The sequence below is a fragment of the Camarhynchus parvulus genome, chromosome Z, assembly GCF_901933205.1.
Source record: "Camarhynchus parvulus chromosome Z, STF_HiC, whole genome shotgun sequence".
Taxonomy (NCBI): domain Eukaryota; kingdom Metazoa; phylum Chordata; class Aves; order Passeriformes; family Thraupidae; genus Camarhynchus; species Camarhynchus parvulus.
In genome coordinates, this window is record NC_044601.1 from 53,997,349 (window position 1) to 54,022,977 (window position 25,629).

General features: G+C 39.5%; 1 protein-coding gene across 2 annotated transcripts in view; it reads right to left on the bottom strand.

The window, feature by feature from the left end:
- ITGA2 (integrin subunit alpha 2) overlaps positions 1-25,629 on the bottom strand; it is a 67,670-nt gene that overhangs the window by 3,662 nt on the left and 38,379 nt on the right. For both annotated transcript variants that reach the window (XM_030968181.1, XM_030968180.1), the window contains exons 12-29: positions 23,081-23,226; positions 22,229-22,372; positions 20,171-20,374; positions 19,262-19,398; positions 17,644-17,783; positions 16,536-16,687; positions 15,378-15,488; positions 14,657-14,739; positions 13,726-13,867; positions 12,034-12,126; positions 10,938-11,014; positions 10,756-10,839; positions 7,958-8,060; positions 7,054-7,164; positions 6,445-6,549; positions 6,024-6,137; positions 3,680-3,769; positions 246-362 (exon numbers count right to left, since the gene is read on the bottom strand). In XM_030968181.1, coding sequence (XP_030824041.1) covers positions 246-362; positions 3,680-3,769; positions 6,024-6,137; positions 6,445-6,549; positions 7,054-7,164; positions 7,958-8,060; positions 10,756-10,839; positions 10,938-11,014; positions 12,034-12,126; positions 13,726-13,867; positions 14,657-14,739; positions 15,378-15,488; positions 16,536-16,687; positions 17,644-17,783; positions 19,262-19,398; positions 20,171-20,374; positions 22,229-22,372; positions 23,081-23,226 — 2,153 coding nt within the window. The remainder of the gene's footprint in view (positions 1-245; positions 363-3,679; positions 3,770-6,023; positions 6,138-6,444; positions 6,550-7,053; positions 7,165-7,957; positions 8,061-10,755; positions 10,840-10,937; positions 11,015-12,033; positions 12,127-13,725; positions 13,868-14,656; positions 14,740-15,377; positions 15,489-16,535; positions 16,688-17,643; positions 17,784-19,261; positions 19,399-20,170; positions 20,375-22,228; positions 22,373-23,080; positions 23,227-25,629) is intronic.

Below are 25,629 nucleotides of genomic sequence, written 5' to 3' on the forward strand. Positions count from 1 at the left end.
AAATGCCACAGCCCCTGTTTTGAATGATTGGCAGGTCATTTAAGATCTTCATCGTGCCAGTTTCTATAAGGACTCATTTCATAAACCCTCTTAAACTATGTCAAGGGTGTAATGTCAATGCAGTATTATTCATATCACCAAACTGCAGATGTGGTTTTGTTTCACACTAGAGAAGAGAGATTCCAAAGCAAATAGCCCAAATGTATTTATCCCTTTCTGGTTTTAAGATATAAGTACCAACTTACCTTCCACAAAACAGCAACCAGTACCAACAGCAAGAGGAGTCCAGCCAATATGCTGCCAATCACAACACCTACTGGTACCTCAGCTTTCTCATCTGGCTTCATTATTGTAACTGGGATCTGAAAGCAGAGAGATTGTGTCTCAGGGGCTCATGTGAACTGCAAATAAGGTAGGACTTGTAAACCAAAGATCAAGAATGCCTGGACTGCATATATTCCAGGATCAGTGACTGGAATGCACCAAGCAATTACAGCCCTGTCACTGGTGTCCATGGGTGCCTGGTTGCACTGTAGCACACGGCAATGCCAGCTAAGGACTAGAGGCCCTCATCACTCTTGGCCATGCATAACAGGCAGAGGACCAATCTCTCCTGCCAGCTGCCTCTCCATTGACAGCTGCCCTTTCAAAGGCTCCACACACCATCACTGTGTAAACCAGCCATGTTTACATGAAGGTGGGGAATAACCTGGTGTACAGCCCCAAAATCAGACTGCTGGAGGAGCACTCCTTTTCACCAAGTGTTGTCAGAGCCCGTTATCTGTGCTCGGCAGCTGTAGGAGGCAGCACTAATCACTGAGGCCAGACACCATCACATCTGCTGAAATTCCAATCCTCCTGCTGGGCAGGTGCCTCAGTCTCCTTTGCCTGCTGTTCCTACCTTCTATAAAACCACTAATGACTTGACAGGTCTCATGGTGATCTCCTGGGTCAACTGTATGGATTTGCTGCAGGATGTATAGGTCAAACAGGAGCACCTCTAGCACACCTACATCTCCTGAACCACAAGCAATACCAGAGAGCTCCCAGAGGAGCATAGAGTGTCTGGAAGTTAGTTTTCAGGTGATACCCTATCTAGCTGGATTAGGTATAACCAAATATATAATTACATATAACAGAGTTTCTTGGAGAGACATTGCTGTAATATTTATGAACTGTCAAATTTTTGGATTTAATCTTGGAATGACATGCAGTTAGCTGAAAGGTTTTTTTTCCTTCCTGAAACATGATAAAACAAGTCACACTGGTTTATTTTCTCAGGGTGGTTGTTCAGTGCATTTGTCTGGAGTAATTTAATCTTAAGCTTTCTGGGAAACTTGCACTGGACTGACATTTCAGTGATTTAAGTCATTTCTGTTGGAAGGCTCCAGTGTTGTGCTAGGTGTGGTTATGTGTATTCATTTCACCAAGGCAGGATGGCTTTGTGTATTTTCTAACTGAATGGCCATAGTGATGATTCTAGCAGGTTTACATTCTGGCCTCCAGCTGGCAGTCCTTTCCTAATTGGAAAAAATGTGAAAGCTTTTACGTAAAAATACCTAAGCAGCTTCCCCACATAGCATCAAAAGGCAATATTCATTTATTTGGCTAAACAACAACCCAGTTCATCCAATACAAAAAGTCAATTTCATATATGCAGTTTGCCTAGTAATGCTTTCCGCATTAGATTAACAGTGAAGTGGCACTATTGGAAAGGAAAATTGATGCCTAAGTACAAATTATCTTTCCTGAAGTTAAACTGTGGTCAGTAAGACAGCATGAGATTGGGATTCAACTCATCTGGTATTTATCTAAAGCATGGTTCCTTGACTCCCAAAGGAGGATAGGCTTTTTAAGAGCCTAATTCACCCTAGTTATTTTCAGGATCAAATTTAGGATGAGATGAACTGCATTTCAGAAATACCTGTTCTTTCCAGGGACTAGGTATATAGAATATGGATGAGAAATGCAGATATTAAATTGGATGAATCCTACCACATCCATTTAAATTAACAGGGTAAGTAGGGAAATAAGCTCTGTTTGCTTCTGTACTGTCCTGTTCCCAAGGAAGTGTGAAGGGCAGGCTGAGTATCCCTATTGGCCTGACAAGAAGTACAGTGCAGGGTACTGATTCCAAGTGTCAAACTCTCTGCTCTAGGGAGAATGTACTTTCACAACCTGGCACATTTACCAAGACTTCTCACAGGGCACTAGATCGTTGAGTAAAGGTCAGGCTGAAGTCCCCAAAAGCCACTTTGTTTCCAAGGAACCCTGTGGATAACTTTCAGGGTCTGTTCAGCTATTGCCTCAAAGGTGTAGAAGTCCCAGCTGCACAGGTTTCAATGGCTGGGGGAGGAATTGACTTTCATTTTTCAACTGTCATTTGAATAATTAAATTCTAGCTCTCCTGAAACTGCCAACAGAACTTCTGGTAATTTAGATTTGGCAGTACCATGCTTCAAATGTGGAAAAATACTTATCAATACATGGTTTATGAGTTACCTAAAAAACCTATGCAATTACCTGGAATATTTGCACTGTATAGTAATGAACTTCATTTCATAGTAGAAATAATACCATGCCAAACTGAAGCACTCAGAACACTTCAAATATTGGCATGTAATTTTTCTGTGAAAATATACTTCCTTTGTTCTTCAGGCACTGGAGGTTTTACTGATTACAAAACGGCTTATTTAGAGGTTCTTCACAAAAAATATAGTGATCCATGAGAAACCAGTGATTAAAAATGGTATTGGATGATGATCATACCACACAGTGAGAGAGACCAATCTGTAACTGCCTTGTACACATTTAGTTGAATTCTCTATTGCCTGGGAATGGGCTATGCTGTACATTCTTATACATATTCTTATTTATATTTGACTCATTTACTAATTTGCATTTTGCTTTTTGATAGCCTTGGTTATTTTATGGGTAAAACAGGCTCTTAAGTCCTGTAAAAATAAATCTGAAATTAGTACTGCAAATGGAAGAGTGTTCCTCTCAAGACAGACTAAGATAATAAGGTGTCCTCTTTTATCACAACAGTACCACAGTAATACTATATTCTTCCAGAGTTTTTTATGTTTGTGTATAGCAAATAGAAAGCTTGGAAGAAGAATTCAGTACTAATAAAGCAGTGGTATGGAGACTTCTCTTGAGATTAACTGTGTCCACATTGTCCATATGACAGCTATTCCAAATGCTAAAAATATTCCACATTCCTTTACAAATGAGATTATTTTCTAGAGACCTTTGCCAAACATTTGTGTAGAAACCTCAAACCATACTCTTATAGAAGTAAGACTGTAAGTCAGATTTGTGAGCATGTTTCCCAGAGCTCATTTACCTATAAAAACTAATTCCATCGCAGCAAGAAAGCCAAATCTTGATCTTTTCATGACCAGAAAGATATCTGAATTTCAGAAGTTTCTAGCTGACTTTTTCTCAGAGTTCTACAATTTAAGACCTACAGGCTTTAACTATGCCTGGTTTATATAGCAGTGGCTGAAATGAAAACATTTTAATAGCTTAAGGGACTTGTATATAGTCAAATGATACATTACTTAAACATAATCAAGTTGCTATGTACTCCTAAAGGACACTGCAAATGAAATACTATCACTTTAATACAGTCAAAGATAGAGAAGTTGAAAAAATATACTTAACTATCACTTACAGTTAGGGTATTCTCTCCAATGATAAATAACTCAGGGTTATTTGTATCAATTTTTGCTTCTGCAGAGAGTTGTAATGTCTGGAAAATTAACTGAAAGAGAAGATTAAAACAACTGTAAAGCTCTGTTATGGGGAAACTCAATTAAAAAGTAGATATTCTAAAAGTCCTTGAAGTTTGAAGTCCTTGAAATGAAGACTTCACAGCCAGAAAAAAAAAATCATAGTATTAAGAAAATTATTTTAATATTTTTCCCCAGCCAACATGTCAATCAAAGTAATAATATATCAGTAATCCACTTAGCAATGACATTGAGGAACTGGTTTTTCTTTTTCTTTAATGTACAGTTCAAACAAAACAGAAGGAAATATTTATGTAACCCTTTTTATAGTTATTTCAAAGCTGTTACTGCTGCTAGCAGGGAAGAGATGGGGGGAAATGGTAGTGAGAAAAGGAGACACAGCAACAAAAGACAGATGGGAATATATCTCTGGCCTTTGAAAGAAATGGAAACTGGATGTTCTTTTACTTCCCCCCGCCCGCCCTCACTTCTATCCAGTGCTTCTGTTTTTCCCCATTTATTTTTTCCTTTCACTATGTGTTCCTCTCCACGTCTCAAATTCTGACATAGCTCTCTCAGCTTAAACAGAGATGATGACAAAAATCTTAAGCCAATTCCCATTTGAAAAGGGACCTTGTGCCAGATCCCACTTCCCTCTGTGGATGTACTGGGAGGAGAGGTGCATGGCTGTGTAGATGCTGACAGTTCACTGCTGCTCTTCCACAGCACCACAAGGAATGGCCTCAGCTCCATGGGAGCACAGGACCACTCTCTCCAGCTGACCCAAAGGCAATGCCTGCTCTGCCATTTTGCCTCCTCAGCCATTCCCCTGTGGCAGGGCCAAGTACCATGGGCAGTTGTGGGTCTGCAGTGGCCAACACACCAAACTGACTGGCTCTGCAGTGTGAGTTATTGCACTGTGGCCATCTGCCCAAGTGGTGTGTCCTGCACACCTCAAAGTTTAGAAAAACACCTGAGCACTTTTCAAAGCACCTCAGTTCCTAAACACATATTTTCTTGGCTTAGCAGGTACTGGCAAGCCTGCTATGCCCTTCTTGGACAATGGCTGATTGCCACTAAATAAAAAGGTTGATAATGTGCATGACTGAGCGAGTGCTTGCAAGATTATTTGTGCTGAATTTTTTACAACCAAATAGAAAATTACAAAATGGGAGATGTGAGGAGAACTGTTACATATGAACTTTCCTTCCCATCAGCAAGTGATGGTAAACAAACCATTCCCACTCACTTTTTTGTGAGGGTAGTAACCTTTTGTTCAGGTCTCCACCTTCTGCGTACCTAACAGCACTAACAAATGGTCTTGACCCAGCTGATTAGAAAAATACAAACGCTAAAGACAGACAGATGCTTTTTGTCGCACACTGCCATAACACATTTAACAATATCAACCTGACATTTTCCTTTTAAGAGTTGAATGCTTGAGCTGACAACAGCCCTGCTGTTAAATGTCAATACCTGCCACAAGAATCACCAGACACGCTAAGGAGACTGCGTCATGTTCCTGACGCATTAGGCAAATGCAGGACTCCAAGATCGTTTGGTTGGTTGCCTAGCTTAGAAGCAAACATGGTCTAACTTCAAAAGTCTGGTAACTCATGATGAGTTATATCCTGGAGGACACATGGTGATTGAAAATAGGCTGAGATATTGATGGTTTTTTGAAGCATCCTGTAGGTCTCTAAGCAAGGACTGTTTCTTTGACACCTACTCTAATAAACACAAAAAATCAATTAAAGATGTTTTCCACACTTTCTCTATCAAATAGAGCAAATAGAACTGGCAGCACTAACAGAGCTTTGGTATTTTGATGTGATCTAAAATGACCACGATGTAGGCTGTGATGTTCAAAAGCTAAAAAGCATGATTATTTTACAGGCTATGGTGATACTGTGCTCTGCTGTCCTATGATGAGTTTTGTGGAAACTGTAGTTCCCCAAGAATGAATCTAACAGATGTAGGAAACTTTTTTTTTCAGCTGTGAAGGTTGCATTATCATAGCATTTTCTTAGATTCTGTGCTGGATTAAGTTTTAGCAGCTCTGTTATGCAGCCTCACTACTTTCAGGTTCAAGTTTTCAATCTGGAAAAATAAAACCAATATAAAGTAAAGGAAGGTCTTTCTAGACTGAGGTCTCTGTACTCAGTAAGTAATCTGAGAGTACTCTGTACTCTCTTAGTAAGGTCTCTGTACTGGACTTTGAAAAATATCAGGAGTTTGAAAATACTTGAATATTGTATCCTCTATAAAGACGCAGCGGATACTCACGGCAGCAAAGGTTCCGTTCCAGATTTGGGTGGACACGTTCACAAAGTACTCTCCCTTCAGTGCAATGTGTTCCAGCTTGCATGTGATGGTACTGCATTTCACGTTCTTACAGTTCTTCCAGAGGAAACAGCAAGAAGAGGCAAGAGCGTGCATTAAAAATACACTTTAAAAAATACTCTTGCAACATCCAGATTTTTGCCCTTGCCTTTGCCATTCTGTGCATACAAATTAAGTGCTTACAGGCTGTGCTAAAGAGATGCAGTATCTGTGAGAATATCCATAGGCTGAGCTCCTGCTCTGTAAATGAGGAATGCCACCCCATCACAGCTTTCCTCACAAGTACAGCAGTGGGCTCAGAAGGTCAGCTCTGCTTCCCTCAGCACAGAAGGTTCTGCTTACTGCAGCCCTGGGTTTTACTCACCAGTTCTTTGGAAGCTCTGAAGTTCTCTTTCGTGAAAGATGGAGAATAAGGTCTTTTTCCTATTTGCAGTGGATTTATCTGAGCATTGCAAGTAACACCTCTGACCTAGGAAAGATGGCAGGAATGAGACTGGATGATATTCTACTTGGGAGTTTATACTCATTGTAGTAATATATATTGCTGGGCTTAGATGGTGGCTGTTAAAGGCTGAAGTGTGAACACTACATTCTTTAGGAAACTAAAAGTATGAGGTTTTGGCCAGAAGTAAATAATTCTTATGACACTTTTTTTTTTGTCCCTAGATTGACCTGAAGGGCTTTTCCTCATCTAACAATTTCACTTTTACAATAACTTTCTCAGGAACTTAGAGAAGGACCTAATTGAAGAGATCCAGATACTCCACATCTGCCAAGTAATAGCCTAGTGTACTGCTGGCATTGTGGTTCCCTCTTTATCAGGAAGGGACAAGGAGAAAGAGCATGGATTCTCTTAAACTAAGCCATAATATTGGGGAAATAATTAATGTTTATAGTACTGATAAACCCTCAAAACACAATTCAGTTCTATGTTGCAGTGTGGTGCAGGGATATTATTTCAATAGTTCTATACCTCATCTGTGGTGACTGCAGTTAGGTACATCAGTGGGTTGCCTTTGCTGGTCAGTTCGGGAAGATTGATTGTTACAGATGCCATCTTTACTGGAATACTTCCTGTTGTTACCTGCAAAGCAAAAAACGCAAGAGTTAATTCAGGTAGCTATGCATAAATTATTTGATACAGCAAGAAAAGTAGAAATAATGGATAAGTATGGAAGAACTGGATTCCTTTTACATCAATTTTTTTTTACTAAGACACTGGGGTAGTAATTTTGTGAATAGTAAAGCAGAAAGTATATTGTAGAGCTCCAGGTTCCTGTCTGTTTTCTTAGCAGAGTTCATATTAACTGCATGAAATATGTTTTGAAAAGCAAATGTTCTGTCACGGCCAATAGGCCTGTTTAGTCCTTTGGAGTAGCAGTTACAGGAATGGAAATGGAACATAATTTAACTTTCTTCCACGTTGCATATTTGGATCTAAGTTTTTTTTCTGTGTTATGTAATAAGCACTGTGATTTGGCTAGTTCTTGCATCAGGTTTGAGCCCTTAACCCTTGCCAAACTTCAAGTTTCAAAGTCCAAGCTTGCAAACACTTGTTTTTCTTTATCAAGTTGTCAGGAGACTCTGTGAAAAAACAGTCTAAGCTGGCCTAAAGTTAAGCATTAACCATCTTCTAAATATGTACACAGTGCAGGACCAATCCCTTCCCTATTCTACTGGTGCAAATGTCATCCTTAACCTTATGAAGACTCCAAGAACTTACGCTATTTGCAATTTTTTTTTTCTTATTTGACCTATTCAGAAGCTTCAAAATCAGACAATGAAAGCAGGAGTGTTTTTTTAAACAAGGTTTTGGGAGCAGGCTACAGAGGGAGCTAAGGCAACTTCTTGAACCAGAACAAAACAGACTTACTAACCTTAACTGAGAAGTTGAACGTGGGGCCAATATCTTCAAAATTATTCACAGTGGAAGGAATGTTATGACCAGAGTATACTTCATAAAAGTTGATATTGGCAAGCCTGGTTAACAACCATAAAACAATACATTTCAATTTGGCAGCTGCTTTGAAAACATATGTTACTGGATATCTCTTTGTGAAACAGGTCAGAAGTACAGAGAGAGAAGTCAGTCACTTAGATTGTTGTTTGAATTTTACAAAGTTGGTTAAGAAAATGGTGTGCTGAAGCCCAGAGCTGGAACAAACATATGAAATTAAGACAAGAGAATTGTACAGGATACAGGCTCTCTCAGGCTTCTAGACCCTGCATTGTTTCAGGGCCATACTGCAAACTTTTTCTCTGCGCACAAACTGCAACATTCACCCTTGCAGTCACCCCTTTACTCAGGACAGGCCTTCCTGGCTGTCTCCCTTGATACATCTGTAACTGGCTGGGGGTGGAAACACAGACATCACCTTGCTTATGTAGACGGTACATATCACACAGCCCTCATAGTCCTCTTTGGGTCACACTGTCCAGTAATTATGGGGTTTAAAATCCATAATTTCCAAAGTAATGCAAGGGTGGTTTCAGCCCACTGCAGCATGGAATGGCAGGTGTGTGATGGAAGGGCATGGTGCAAGGAACTGTGGGTGCTTGAGGAGCTCAGTTAGTTGGAACCATGCTCCAAGGTGGTTACAAGAACTCCAATGAAAACACACAAGACATATTTTCTGCTTTCTTACTGCTAAAGACTCCAATCCTTCCAAGATGCTGAGTATCAGCTTCCTAGTCCTTTCAGAAGTCTCTGGAAAGACATATTGCTACATCTTCTCCTAGAAACTCAGGAAATTAACCCTAGAAAGACTTAACTTCAGCAAAACAATACTTTTTTCTCAACACTTGCATTTTAAGGGATTACTTCTTGGCTGCATTACCTGCCTCAGAAAGAACTAATTCCAGGTAAATACTTCCTAAGCCAAGTTATGCCATGGCTTAATAGGCATTTTATTTAATTCTTTAAAATTTATTATCTCCAAGAATAACTAACCATTTTCTGGCAGTAGGTATTCCTTCATTCCTTGATGTGCATATGAAATTGAATTTTTTCATATTCAGGAGATGTAGCTGAATTCAAACCCTTGTTTTCCCTTGAATAACTTTTATAGACTACATTCCTCGCTTCTTCTGAACCATTTCATTTCATTCCATATTTCTCGGCTAATTAAACCCACTGATTCAAGTTTGCACCATCTGAATTTCCTAAGGAGCTAGCACTCTGCATAGATGCTCCTGCAGTCTCTGCTGCTGCTGGTGAGGTCTCATGCAACTTTCTCAAGGAGCTGAAAGAACCTGAACCACTGACTTAAATGCTTTTCTGCATTTAAAATAATCTCAAAAATTCTGCATGACTCCAGGACTGGTGCACCTATTCAGGATGCGGGCGTCAAATATTTTGAAACTGCTTCTGCAAAGAATGTTTTGATCTTCTGTACTGTGGTCCCTGTTCCAGCTCATCCTACACAGCAGCCAACAGTTCTTGTAGCTATGGTGATCTCTGAATATTAATTTCCTGGATCCATAGTTCCTGTGCATTTTGAAGCAGCTCCCTCTTTTTAAAATTTCTGTTATTCTCTGAATATCTACTGGGGGTTTTATATCTATTTATATTTACTAATTTTTGAACACTTTGGGATGCAAAAGCATTTTTTCACCAAGAATTGGTGACCAAGTGCATTAAGTGTAATTACATGTTGATCCTAGAAATTCAGTATTTGGGAGAGATAAATAAATCTATTCTTTGATGAAAATTCAAACATCCTGCCTTGATCTGAGAGCGACATCCATGTATTTTTGTTTCAGTTGCAATCTATGTTAAACTGTAACTGAAATAATTCTTGTTTGGAACAGCAACAGACTAATTACTGTTTGAGTGCATCCCAAATCACCAAGTGCTTCCAGGGCTCAAGATAAGGATTTTCAAATGCACTATATGAAGAAAAAAGGTCTTAAAAGGCTTTTTGTTGGTGTCTCTTCCCTGCCTGCTCAGCTGCCTCTCCTTACCTTCCCAGGGTAAAGGATCTCTCTTGCAACAGCCCTGACTTGCCTTCTACATGGAGAAGAAAGGTCTGGCACCAGGCAGGGGGGTAGGTTTGAGACTTTCCCATGTACCCATCTGAATGGGTACATGGGAAAGCAGGGTGTCTGCTTCCAGTGCCAGTGCAGCTGCAGCAAGTTAGAATCTGCCAGGTTTACCTAGGGCTTTAGTTCAAATCATTATCTCAAACTGCTAAAAAATTTATATTCGTGCTCCAGGTTCAGCAGATAAGTCCATAGTTTTTTTCTTTTTTTCTTTCCCTCCTTTACTGAGGGGGGTATATTTTTCCTTTTGATATTCCTTTGTTTAGATTTGATCACTGTAACTCCAGGTTTGATCCCATGTCATTACATTTGAGCCAAGAAGCCAGTGTTATTATACAGTATATACTATTGATGTTATCAAAACCACATGCACTGTTTGGCCTTTGTATCAACTCTGTTCACAGGAGCATCTATAACAAGTGTTTGGAGGTAAACACGGGTCCTCAACTTTCCTAATTTTTTACATATAAGTTTGGTTGGAAGGACAGACAAAACTTCTACTACTGGTGAAGAGGGAATTTCTTATGACTTCCAAAACAAAAGCAAAGCCTCACTATATGTTACTGGCCTTTCAAGACTGTTACTTCAAGTAGCTTGGCAAAATGCCCTTGTCTGTTTACATAAGTCAGCATACCTTGTGAAGTGAATTTCTGCATCATATCGCAAAGGAATTGATAAGGCAACCTGGTTGTCCGAGTCTTGCTGTTCCTTACTTTCACTGTTCATCAAAACACATTTGAGTCAGGTGTAATAATATTGTTTTATACAAATAAGCCTTTAGTACCTAACTTGCTTTCATATCATTATGTACTTTACCTCCATGCACGAAAACTTAGAACTGCCACATTCTGAAGATTTTTAAGGTTGAAATCAAAGCTAATATCAAAGGATACCTACAGAAGAGACAAGGAACACATAGTAAACAAGTTGGTACAACATCTCAAAAGACATTATTCATATGTGTAACAATCTAGAACTGCCCTCTATATGTGAATTCTCTACAGATTTCTGTGTAATATTTCAGTAATGTCTTAATAGTCAGAATTAATTTGTTCTTACATTTCCCTACAAGTTGGCATTCTTACATAAACATGAGTTATTTCCATTTTAAAATTGTGTACAACTAGCTGTAAACTGTAACAAAAGGTGTTCACAATTCCTTTATTTTAAACTCTAGCATTGACACAAGCTTTGTATTCACTCTTTTCTTCCATTTGTTCCAGCAGGTCCATTTTGAGCAATTCCATTAACATTCAGAACAAGCTGAACTTTCTATATATGATTTTTTTTTATTATTCTACATGTCCCACCACAAGACATCACATTTTTGTTCTTTCAAGCAAGTTTCTTATTGCTCTAGCTGATTATGTTAGAGAGGCTAGAACCCAGTTTCTGCTCTGCCCTTGAGGAATAAGAGATTTCATGGAACTGTGCATATCCTGAGGTTTATCGTATATATGAAAAAAAAGATATACAATTCATCTTAGGGCTGTGTGGGCATTCCATCTCCTCCCAAAACAATACTGCTTTCTTGGAGAGATGAGTTTCACTGAGCAGGTGAGGGAGTTAGCCCAGGTTCACACTGCAGGAGGGAATTTATGGGAATTGTGCTCAGTTCTCAGGAGCCTGCACATGATGCTCTATGCTTCTCTGTCCCCAGCTTTCACTCTCCAAAAGTTACATAACTGCAGCAGCATTTGGAAGCTGTGGGTTTTGACAAATGAGCTTTGAGAGCCGTTTGTCCTTTAATCTGACAGGGAGTGACATATTTTAAGCCCTAGTCTGCTTATTTTAATGCCTCTGTTGTAAAATCCAAGAAACCTTTATCAGCAATAAATGTAGAGTTAGGAAAAAACAACAGCAGAAAAGGGTTTGGGTATCATTCAAGGTTATTTAAACATGCTAGCTGTACCTGTTGTCCTGTTCTGAAAACAGGATAGCTTATTTGGCAAATGACTGTACTTTGTGCTGTTCCTGTTTGACATGAGACTTCAGTCCCATCGCTCTGCAGAGAAAAGAGACAGAAACACCATCTTATGTCAGGTTTTGATAAGGTAAAGAGGTGTGTACCTTCAACAGCGCATGTATTATGATAAGGAGGAGTGAAAATAGGTGTTATGGCAGTAAATCCTAGAGATGCAGCAGATAGGTGGTGCATAGGCAGGGCCAGGAGGAAGTCACAAGGAAGGTGGGACAAGGACCATTCCCACTCGATTTCTTGTGGGCTGCAATCATCTTACTAGAACTTTGTGCTGAGCTTGGAAGGAGGTATACAGGCCAGAGGGTACAGGTCAGCTCTACCACTAACTTCCGTAAGTCCTTTTTTTACAGAATTTTTATAGAACTTTTGCAGACATATTTACACAGTCTTAGAGCTGGAAGAAAAGAAACTTTCTGTAAGAAAATTTGCCATACATAATAGTTTGTTTACTACTTTCTAGAATATTGGCTTGTCATCATCCTTGATTCAAAGACAAATTCACAGACCAGAACCAATTATCAACCCTTAAAGAAGAATTTATTAAAAAGTACTGTCTTTTGTAAAAAACATTCCTACTAGACATTTACCATTCATGAATTGTGCTACAAAAAAAAAAAAAAAAAGCCCTCAAAACAAGACCTCCAAAAAGACCCATACATACTCAGTTTATGTTTTTCTTCCTGCCTTGAAGCAGGCACATTTTTGGTCCAAACTTCACTTGCAGGCTGAAGTGCTTCTAAGCAAATGGGCTTTTAAAGCAAAAGAAAATTCTAGCTCCAGTGTGGTCTTTTGGCAGGACTGAAATGAACAATCTTGCTGCACAACAGGATGGGGAGGTAGAGGGGCACCCCCAGCGCTGTGTGCAGTACTTTTGCCAATTCATTGTTCAGAATAATGCTGCTCTTGGGCAGGAATGAATGCTATCCCTCCTCTCCCTTCAGTATGGGGATTGCTCTGGATTTCACCCCCAGGATTATCACGAACCTCTCCAGTAGGAGCCTGACCATATAAGCCAAGCACTGGAATCTGCATTTCATCCTTTGTGAATTGGGAGCAGCAATTTGAATTATAGGTATACTGCATTCCCCAAAATAGTATGCATATTTCCTCTCTTTTGCTTTCTCTAAGACAAAATTTGTTGGAAGAGGAGCTTTTGGTATAGCCATCATGTCAATCTGATTAACTGTCTTGCTGGAACACATGGCCTTGGCAGTAACACTATTTCTAGATCCAAAGTCTGTGCTTTAAGGATTCATCATCAATGCTGCATGTCTGATTTATCAAATACAAATTCCCTGTGGCACAGCAACTGCTTCAGGCATACTGCTGGGAGTTAAGAAGATGTGGGTGCCAAGGCCTAAAGTGAGGAAAAGATGTCTGAGGTGAGGTCAAACTCGAAAAGTTGCCAGCTTTTATGCTGAGTTGGAAATATCTCTCCTTGACCTAAATAAACTGATCTGCTGGGGGAATAATTCTGGTATCCAAGAAAACAAATTGTGAGAGATTTTTGTACACACATTCTTTTCTGGAATAGGCACTGCTAGAAAGGAAAAAAGAAAATTCCTCTGAGAACTTCAAAAATCAGGGGCAATTACAGAAACAGTGAAGTTGGGTATCACGCACCGGTAAAGAAGATGAAGCAAAAAACAAGTTGTCTGAAAATGTAGCCTGGATTCTGGTGTTATATGCATTTTCCTTCTTATTTCTCAATTTCACGTTGAATGTTAGTCTTCTGTTTTTGCTGCTGACAATGAACTGTTGTTTGCTGTTGGAAAATAAAGTCCATTGTTGTAAATAGAGGTACTAGAACAGCTGTGGATCAGGAAAATGTGTTGCCTGAAGCCAACAACAAATAACAAGCACAGCAAGACATTTCCTACATTGTACACACTTAAACACTCTGCTTTCTAAACCCTTTGGCATAAGAAATTCTGTGATGGTGTTTCCTAAAACCAGATAGAATTATTGTATTCCAAAAGTGCAGGACTTTGATTATGTGTTGTCAAAGTGACTGCTGAATTTTCAAGGGGTCTTCCCTGGTGGGAAGGTGGACAGAGCAGGCAGCCCACATGGGCAGCCTCATCTCTGATGCATATATATATGCACATACATCTGACACGGACTTAGAATATGTGCTGCCCAGATAGCTGACCACAACTCCCCACTGGCACAGCTACTGCAGGATCCTCGCTGCTCCCTGTAGGAGGGATGAAAACAGCTGCTGCAGCTGCTGCTGCTCTCCCATTGTGCTCCATTTCCCAACAGCAGCCAGTCAGACACAATTTGTCCAAATACTCACTATGTGTCCTCGTCTCTAAGGTACCAAAACTTGGGTTGGTCTAAGCTGACAAGAGTCCTACTTCTGTGTTTGTGTCCCTATCCTACCTCTTTTTCCTTGATTAAATTTAGATGCCATTGTTTTTTTTATCCATGCTGTTTCTAACTAGATGTTGAACTGGAAAGGCATTCTCCTCTAGAAATTAATCCAAAGCCTACAGACAAACCAACTGTTGAAAACACTGGACCTTAACAGTTCCACTGACTCAGCTCTTACCCGTCATCTGCCTTCTGCTGAACATTCAGAATAAGATCACAGATACAAAGTTCATCTTCACCACAGTCTTTAATAAAAGGAATCTAGGAAAACCAAAAACATTTCCTGAGTGACGGGGCTCAACTTTTAGCATGATCTGAAGACCCTGGAGTGCAAACACCTTCAAACTGAAGCACATTCTTGGTTTGCAGATAAGAAAATCCCTCTGAAGGACATTAAAAATCTTGACAAGTGAACGAGTGAACTGAATGTGTTGCTACATGTCAACTGATCCAATAACAGTACAGACAGGTTACTCTTCAATGACAACAAAGGTAATGTAGTCAAATCAGTTCCATCTTTCTTCTATGTACCTTTTTACTGTAGAATAAACTGAAAGAATTCATCTTTGCCATCAACTAGAAGTTCACATCAATGGTGACATGGCTGAACTGACATGCTTGTTATGTGCTACGGTGGCTGATGTATGTATGTGTGTGTGTGTGTGTGTGTGTGTGTGTGTGTGTGTGTGTGTGTGTGTGTGTGTGTGTGTATGTGTGAGCAAACTCAGGTAATACAGGCAAAGGTGTGAAAGGAACCAGTGGACAGCCCTCCATGTGACTTACACAGAGCACCAGGCACCAGTTTTCACTTGCATGTGTTTCACTTTGGTGTTTGTAGGGGTCACACATTATGGATGTGTATGGCCATGCATTCCTGAATAGTAAATCTGCATACTTACACTATAGGCCACAGATGCTGGAGAAGATATGTCCAGGACAGGGCTGGAGCCAGGATTTGCAAGGCCAATGTCAATGCGCAAACTAAGTGAATTCACGGCATCTGAAGGCTCCTGTAAAACACACATGGTTCAGATGATGGCTGCCAGCACAGAAAACAGGGTAAAATTGGTAATTTCTATTGTGAATTGGGAATGCGCAGTAAAATAATACTTGCTCTAAACAAGGAGAAGCAACAGTTCAAAGCTTCATTTCTTAAAGAAAATAATTTTGTGAGATTGACCAGTGTGGGCTCCTCTAGATAAACAGATTTCAGTGTGATTTCCATGATAAAACTGATTTTTCTAGGATTCCTGGAGACTGTGCACCTCACAGTAACTATTAGGGCTAAGGAACATGCAGATTGTCTGCAGCTGTAGGAGCTGGTCCTCAAAGCCATCACCAGGTAGCTTTAATTCTCATCTAGCTGCAGAAGGCAAATTCCTATTCCACTCTGCCTTACCATCACAAAGAGCATCTGGGCCTGAGTGACACTAAAACACAGTAAATGCCATGTTTCCTCATTTTTTCAGTCCTGAATGAATCACCATCTAGCCCTGTGGCTCACTGCTCCACATGGCACTAAATGTGATCAATAGGTCACTGCAAACCAGAGCAAGGACAGAAGTCCTCTACCTGACCTAGCATCATGCAGCAGAGCTTAAGGCAAGTCTCAGGGCTCTGTTCAGTCTTTGGTTCTGGAGAAAAATGGAGACCTGCTTATTTAATTCCTTGTTGTGTACCAGGGGTTAGGATGTATGCAAATTCTGCCTGAATGTTAGTTTGAAGAAAACATTTGCATGTATGTTTTAGTTCTTACAAAACAGTCTACTCAGAGGGAAATTAAAATCTATTGAAACTATAGACCATGGACTCTGTATTACACCAAAGCTGAATAACACAATTAAGAACCCTCTTTCATATCCTAACAATCTGTACTGAATGTGACAGTTATTAGTTTCTATAAAATCATAATCTTATTAAGTATTTTTCAGCTGGGGGGATTTGGGAAACATAAATAATTCAATACACCATGCATGAAATTCACATTACAGAGAAAAAATTAATCCATGCCTTCCTCTGATCTTTTGTTATGCAAGAGTACTTGCAATTGCACTTACTTGTACACTGAAGACATCATGAACACAATTCTCTTCATTATGCACCACAAGATCCCTCTGCATGTACCTTTCATTATTTTCTTTGAAAAATCCTCTAGAAGTCACTCTGGAGGACTGGAGATCTGCATCCAATGTTGCATTGTACTTTATAGCTACAAGAAGAATAACAGTACATTTTTGACTGAGCATGGTTGCCTGCGATCTCATTACTATGCTCAATATTATAGGGACCAGGCTTTCCTAACCACACTAAGTATTTCATGTTTTTCATAGCTAAATACAGAGCAGTTTCAAAATGAAAATACTTTCTCTTGTGTTTTCCAAAGCAGTCAAACAGGTTTAGGTCCTGATTTGCAAGGGGCACATCAAATGGCAGCCAATCCAGCCTCCACTGCAGATGTCTGAGCCTGCAGCTCAGGCAAAAAGCCAGTCAGCAGGGCCAGGGTTACTCTAGGTAAAGGGCCCTTGCAACAATATCTCTGAACTCAGAGGTGACTTTAAACAATCTGCATCTTCTCTTCAATCACATAATAATTTCTGCCACCTCCTCTTTGTTTTATGACTATTCTGTTGTGAAGGTTCATTGTTATTTTATAGCTTAAATTCATGAGCTCCTAAAGGCACTTTATGTAGCACTGAAGCAGTCCAACTGGTGTTGTCTGTGAGACTGAACTTGAAAACTTCATGGGAGCCCACTGCTGGTCACAGAAATATTCACTGTGCTCTGAAAAGAAGAGCTTCCTCCCACTGAAAGCTGCTCTGACCCTCTGAAAAATATTTAATTTTCTTTTTATGAAGAAGAAAGGTATGCAGTCTGCTGTTGAAAACAGAAGGTTGGATGAACCTAGTTCCACATTAATTACATTTTTGGGGATTATTGAACAACAAGGACACAGCTGTCCTCTATACTGTTAATTCCCCACTTTTCAAAGAGTATGGAGCCAGTAATGAGTTAGGTCTTAAAAACACTTTCTCAAGCACTTAATTTTTACATTGATTTTGTGATTCTTGACATTCAGTCTAATACATATTTAGACTTTTCATTACTCATTTAAATAATGGACTTTTGCAGAAATTAATATAAGACATATCATTGAAATACTCTTACCCACTTGATTATTTTTCTTAGCAGGTCTAAATGAAGCCTGAAAACATATTTTGACAGTTATATCTGTGTTCTTGTTCAGCAGACTGATTTTTTCAGGTTTAAATGAAGCAGTTATGGACACATTTGCAATGCCTCTTGACCTGAAAAATAAATTTTAAAAGTTACATGGGGTTTTGAAGAACACTACGTAACACAGAAGCTGTTATCCAATACTATCTGTAAATGTTAGTATTGATTTTTTTAGGTTCCCAATGTAAACTTCTTTTAATGGCACTGGTAAAATTATTTTTCCTTAGGTATACATGAGTTTGTTAATACCATTGCTTACAGCAATAACAATATGTATTTTCATGTCAAATTAATGGCTGCTTGATGGCTTGAGCCTGTGCCCTAATCAATCCCTCAAGGTATCAGAGAATAAAACTCTTGGCCTGTTTTCCAAATAAGTAACCTTCTGCTCCTTTAGAGCTCTTCTGGGAAGATGAAGATGGGTAATTCTTCATTTTATTTAATAATCTAATTTTTCTGAAAAACAACTTTAATGTACTTAATCAAGATTTTGAAGAAGAATTTCAAAGGAACCCTGCATGTAAAAACAAACACTTTAATCAAAATGAAATGCATTATTCAGCCCAAATGTCAGAGTGAAAGAAGAACAAGCATCTTCATTAATCAAATCTGAATAAATGCTGGTACTTCAAGGAGCATAATTTTCTTTAATGAAATTCCCAGCAGCAGCAGCAGCAAAGGTCCAAACTGACCATTCATTTTTAATTATCTTGTTTCATTATGAAAGAAGTAGCAATTCACTGATATTTTTCTTACAATGGGGAGCCTCAGGCATGACAGGCAAAGGAAAGGAAACAGCATTTGAATTTAGCTCCTCAAGCAAGGAGTGGAAATCACAGTCTACGTAGGCAGGCAGATGATTTGGGTTCTGTGAAACGTTTTTATATATTGTGAAAGTACTCTGACTTCTGTGGCAAAGGCAATGTGCCATTACAAATGTGTTTCTTGCCAGAACTAGTTGTCAGCTCTCTATTACTGCTCTCTGTCCTTACCCTGCAGGACAAGGCTGCCCTCATACCAGCCTATCAGCCAGTAAAGGTCACACAGGTTGTGTGAGACGTGGTTTCGCCTTTCTCAGGCTCAGCTATCAAAATTATACTCTGGCTGCTGAGGTACACAGCCCGCTGTTACAAACACCCTCCATCAAGCCCCATTCCCTGCTGCTGTCCCTTCCCTCTGGACCATGTGTCTGCACAGCAGGAGCAGAAAGATGTCTCCTGGCCCTCTCATTCCTGGTCAGGTCCCTCCCAGCAGGCTCTGCCACCTGGCTTCCTCCCACATGCCCTGGCTCTGCCCTTTGCCTTGGGTTTCTGTGCCCCTCTGCCTTGGCTTTCAGTGGTTTAATGATAAATGCCTAATAGAGATTCAGTCTAATGCTCTTTTTTTAGCTAGTTTTGATAGCAGTGATGAGGCAGTAAGTGTGCTAGCACTGAACATGTGGAACAAAAGAGCTTTTTGATTTGCTTATTTTTCCTGTTTAATTAACTTCATGTTCAACTGCTGCATCTGAAGCACTAACTGCTTCCTTTCTAAGAAAGAGTATACTAACCATAGCACAACCACATTTCCATCAGCACCAACTGATACGTCAGTAATGCCATCGTCATCTAAGTCTCTATGGCCATCTACTGATCTTCCAAAGAATTGGAGCTTTTGTCCAAAAGCAGAATCCGATCCTAAGATTTTCTGGGAAAGAGAGTTTGGTTACTGAGTTTGCCAAAGCATGCTTAAGTCTGTAGATAGTAGCCTGGTTAACAGATTTTCACTGATACTCCCTGTATATGCAATGTATTGTTTAAACAAAATGCATTTGTGGGTGTTTTCTCAGATGCTTTTGTAGCACTTCTTTCTCCTCTGTTGGAGCAGACAAAGGACTAGATTTTTCTGTCTTGGGTGCAGATCAACTAACTGACTGCTGTATGCCAGATACAGCTGGAAACTTTTTCCATCTCACATTGAGCAACCCAAAGAATACGAAGCTTAATAGGAGTTCTAACAAATACTTGCTGCAACCAGAAAATCTGCATAGAAAATGACAGCAAGATTACCACTATAGTTTATATGAAGACTAGAGAAAGACCTTTAATACTATGTATTTTTAAATTGCAGAGCTGGGATTTATCTAATCTTCATTGCTGTACATCAACACTAAAAACCTGAAAATAACAGGTGCCAGTTTTAGGATAGTAGTTGACTTCACACTCAGGCATCAAAAATAGCTCAGAAAGAGCATCTTGCACATGCTTTTCCTCTATATGGTTTATTAACACCACAACATCAGTCTGGATATACTGACAGCTGAAAGGAGGAAAGGCACAAAATGTGAAATAAACCATGAGAATAACAGCATTCCCTTAAGGGGTTGAAACACTAGCCAATTAAAGCACAGAAAACCTTCTGTTTTCCTCTAGCAGGTTTAAAGGCACCGAGTACAGCATTACACAACACAGTTATTTACCTGAGAATATTTGGTGCGTATAGTCTTTTGAAATCCATTATAAATGTAAATTGCTCCCGAGTTTTGGTTTTCCAGTGGTGCCCCTATTACAACATCATTAGAACCATCCAAATCAATGTCTGCAAGTGCTGCAATTGCTGATCCAAAGCGTGCATTTTCTGACCCCTGTGGACCTTCCAAGAGTTCTTGTTGATCCAAGATTCTCTTTAAAAAATGAAAAATAAGAAAAAGCAGAAACTCAGCTATCATTGCACCAGATTAGACCTAGGAGCAGTATCTATGTGCATTGTTTTTTGTTTCTGTTTCCCAGTACATTCCCCTCAGATAGCTCAACATTGAATTCCTTCCCCATTGTATTGCCCATTCAGTTTGCATTATGTCTCAAAGTCTTGGCAAGAATTACACAGCAAAATCAAAGCATGCTATGCAAAGTACTAACAGCAAATATAACCATATGTATGAAGCTTAAATGCCCTCTCTGTCCTCATCTGACTGTTCTGAAGTTTCACAATACATTGAAAAATACAGTTTCCAGTTTTGGATTACTGGTTTTTATGCAGAGGGAATGGAAATTATGTAACTGGACATAATTCTTTGAAACAGAAATGGAATTTCCTTACTAAACTAATGCAAAAAACATGTGTCCAAATGGTAAACTCCTGACCTCTCAAATGCCAATGAAGAAAGAAAGATTGGAGATCTTCATAGTTAAATAATCTCATTTACACTAGATTAAATGCAGCTCTGGCAAATAGCATTCTCACCTTTAACTTCAGTTACCATACTGTGATTAAAATTTTAGAAATAACAGCCAAGTTATTTATTAAAAATGACTAGAAAAGTATTACTTGCGCAATGGGGACAACTTGCACAAATCCAGATTTTTAAAAAACATTGAAAGTACCTTTCATTATTCTTTCTTATTTAATATTTAAACCAAACATTTGACAACAACTAAAAATTGAAAGAGAATCTTCCAATTTATTTGGTTTTCAAAAGCAAAGAAAAAAAATCCTTTCATTTTTCTTTCATATCTCATGTCTGATACCACAGGCAAAAAGACCAATGCCAGCTGCCAACTTTCAACTCCGCCATCTACATTGAAATTGGTTTTGGTTAGTTTCCTGTTGCATTAGGATACTCAGACTGAGGTCCTGCTGCAGAGCATGGTCCTTCCTCTCTATTTGATTGCAATTTACCTAGTAAAGAGACCGTTTTCTGTTTTCTCTGATGGATGTCAGAAATTAATTTGCTTTACAGACATCCAGTGAATGAAAGACTGTTCAAAAATGCCAGAGGGCTCTGTATGGTTAATACATATATTCTGAAAACAACTACTATGGGTCTGAATAAAAAGCACTGTCAGTCAAGCATCAGACTAATGATGCTAAGCTTTACTGAACAGAGGAGACAACAAGAGTTATGGTGACCATCCAGTGTTAGAGTCTATGAAACAATGCAGAAAGCTGGTAGAAAAGCATTTCTTAGGACTGCTTTGGGAATACTGTCAGGCATTGAATACATTCACCAAAAACAAAAGGGAAATTACTTAGCAAAAGCCTTGAGCTAGGTTTTTCAGAGATACAGCCAATCCACGCTATATTAGCATGACATTGCCTGACACCAGGACCAGGAAGACACAGGGAGCACCAGGCCCCTGACTACTAACAGTGCTTAGCTACTGCCTTGCTCATTGGCTCCATGTTGGTCTGTTCCAGCTGCCTAATTCCCAGATTACATGCACAAGCAGTTCTGGGGCAAGTTTGCAGCTGCTACTGAAAAGCAGAACAAGCCAGGCAGCATTGGAAAGTCCTCCACACATCCCTCTAATCAGGAAGGCTTGGCACCATTCATCCCTGCCCTTATGCCACACCCCAGGATAAGCACGTGCTCTGTTTCTTGTTAAAAAGTCACTTTAAATATTTCTAACACTTTGAAAAGATTCACTAAATAGTGACTTTGAGGATCTGGAGAAGCCAAAGGTCTTTTAGTATGCATGTGGCCAATCTGATTTGAAAGAAATTAGCCCTAAGCAGCGCTGGCTTGAGCCATTTTTACCTTTGTGATGGAAAACATGTACACTCTCCCTTCTTCTTTCTTCAGGTCATTCATGAACATTGGTGCACCCACAAGCAGCACATCTGTCACAGAATCCCTGTTGACATCTACTGAACACACCACACTGCCAAAGTAGGAGCCAATCTGAAATCATAAGCAAATAAGTTGTCACTGTATGGGGCTTTTGTGGCTTTTGTAAATCGTGTTTTAGCACCTGATTCAGAAAACTTATATCCACTAATGCTCTAATGCTACTGAATGTTGATGAATTAAATTACTCTATAGCATGCTCCATTGTTGGAAGAATCATATCCTTACACATATTTCACTATTTCTGTCCCATAGTTGCTGCTATGGCTTTAGCAGTACAAATGCCAGCAGAAAGTAAGATATGAGAAGTATATATTTTTTATAACTGCACATGAAACTATCCAGCCTCTGACCTACTCTCAGATTTGTCTTACAGATGGTACCAAAACCAGCTAAAACTATTCCTCTTTTCCAAACAGAGAAAAAGAGATTGAGCTTCCATATCTGTCTTCTGATGCCATCTACTTCATAACTTCTCAGGCAGAGCAGAGTTTACTGAGTGTCTCCTGATTTGAATTGTTGACAGAAGGATACATTAGTTAGATTTGTATATTATCTTTTGCCACCAATTGGATGACTTCCTAAAATACTGTTTAAGAGTAACAGCTAACCTCATTGAAATAGTCTAGCGGCAGAGAAAAGTTCAAGTGGATTCTAAATGCTTTGAGACAAAGAGGAATTTGCAAAACAAATTGCAATTTACTGCTGGGTCAATAAAAAAAGATCCCTGAAAGTGTCTATTCATGACCAAAATATACTTGCCTGCTCGCCTCTCTGTGACTGCACAATTGCAACATTACCATCACTGTCAACGTTATAAACCACCACTCTGCCAGTGTAGTTGGATCTTGGTGCACCAGCAACAAAATAGACAGAGCTCACAGTTGAGAGAACAGCAACAGAGTAACCTGGGTATAGAAATCAACATTTAACATATGTGAGAGATCTTTAATTACAATTTATCAGTTGGTTATCCATAAAAGCACAGAGGATAAATCAATCTAGTATGTTAATTGAACAGCATGATGATTCCAGATGGGAAGTTATGCTGTCACATATGTATAAAATTTGCAATATTCTCCTGGAGAGAACAATGACACACAGATCAAGTTGAAGCAGGTTTACAGAATAACACAATAGCTTAGCCTATTCAGTAAAATGTAGACCACAAAAATGTGATGCTTGTGAAGGAGACGCTTGTGAAGGGAAAAAACCGTGCAACGAGTATCCTTGGAAAGAAGAAATAAAGAGAAATATGAGATGAACGTTTGCAGAAGCTAGGTGTTCCTCCCTAGTTTGACGACTGGTTCAAAGTTTGCAGTGCATTTTCCCACAGCTCACTAAACCACAGACCAGTGGTTTGTCTGAATAGAAGGGGCTACATGAACAGCTTGTCAGCTGGAGGGTTGATTGAACTTCTCTGAACATTTTAATCCTCATTACCATTATTCTAGCATTTATTTGCTTTCAGGAAATGTCATTTAATACCTGTAAAAATGTAAACATGTATTAGCAGTATAAATCTAGCATTAGTACATACTTTAGATTTCTGTGGTTTTGTTCCAGCAAATTTATTTTAAGCAAAGAAAACAAAGTAATCCTTTATAAAGTCTATAGTTAAACTCAATAACAAAATGCCAGTGATGGGACAGAATATGCAGACCTTTAGCAAGCTGCAGAACAACATGAGGAGCACAGTCTAAAAGGATTATGCCTCGATCTTCGCATCACACCAGTCTAATTCAGATTTTTTGTTCAGACACACACAACTTTTTTGACTGCAAGTTCAATGAGCAACAAAATGATATTTTATTCTGCGAGTCAAGTACACACCTTCTAATCAATACAGAATACAATCATTTGAAGTGAGTGGGTGCCATGCAGAGCCGGCTGCAGAGCAATTGAGCAGGCTGAGATGTTCTAGCAGCTTTTTAAGTTTTGCTCTCCCAAGCTGATGATAGAAAGCTGGTATGGAGAGCTCCTACTGGAGGACAGAAAGTGGAAGGGAAATAAAGGGACAGAAAAGGCAACAACATTGTTTGCTCCAGAAAGATAAAAGTAAATACACTGAAACTGCCTTGTAGAGAAAGGGAATTACCTGAGCTTTAAAAAATTATTAAGAAAATTAAGTAAGAGAAAGTCTGAAGAGGTCATACACCCAAAAGAGCTATTGCTCATTTGCTTGGGTTTAGATTTATTCATTTTGTTGGATGCAAGTAATGCTGAGCCATCGGGGGAAAAAAGAGTATGTTAGTTGCAAAGAGAGCATATTATTAAATATCTTTAAGAATGAGAAAGTTACAGATGCTTAATGTAGTAGCATTTTTCAAGGATGAAACAGAGAGCAGGCATGTTGAAGGTTTACAGAAAGCAGTTCAATGAACTGAGAATACAGACTGGCTTTATTGGGCCACAAAAGCATGTCAAAAATACATACGGAGATTATAAGTAGCATCTCTATTAAGTGGTAGTAATATTCAAAATCTACAAACTGAACTGGAAAAGGCTAAGAAAACAGCGAGCACATATGAAACAATAGAAAGTCAATCAGCTTCTCATCCACATCGAAGTGGGGAAGGACACTCAAATACTGTAACAGAAGCAACTCATAATGATCAGTATGATTCACTAAGCAGCCTTTTCAAATCCCATGATTTATTACGTCTCTGTGACTGTGCTGGTTTTGGCTGGAATACAGTTAAATTTCTTCACAGCAGCTGGTGTGGAGCTGTGATTTGGATTTATGCTGGAAACAGTGTTGATAACACAGGGATGTTTTAGTTACTACTGAGCAGTGCCCACCCAGTGTCAAGGCCTTTTCTGCTCCTCAGTGTGTCACACCAGGGAGGAGCCTGGGAGGGGTCACAGGGAGCTGGGAGGGGACACAGCCCGGGCAGCTGCCCACCAATGACACAAACGACCGTTCCATTCTGTATGGTGGCACTCTCGGTGTATAAAGCTGCAGGGGGAAGGAGGGGACATTCAGAGTGATGACTTTTGTCTTCCCAGTCACAGTTGTGTGTGTAGGAGCCCTGCTGTCCTGGGGCTGGCTGAACACACCTGTCTGTCCATGGAAAGCGGTGAATAAATCCCTTGATTTGCTTTGCTTGCATGCTTGACTTTCACTTTCTCTGTCTGCATCTCAGCCCAGGAGTTCGCTGACTTTGACTCTTCTGACTGTCCTGCATTCTCACTCCCCTTCAGAGGACTGACTGAGTGGCTGCTTAGCTGCTAGCTGGGGTTAAACCACAGCAGTGACAAAGACAGATTTTTTTTTCAGCTTACCACTTTGATAGTAGTAGGATTTAAAA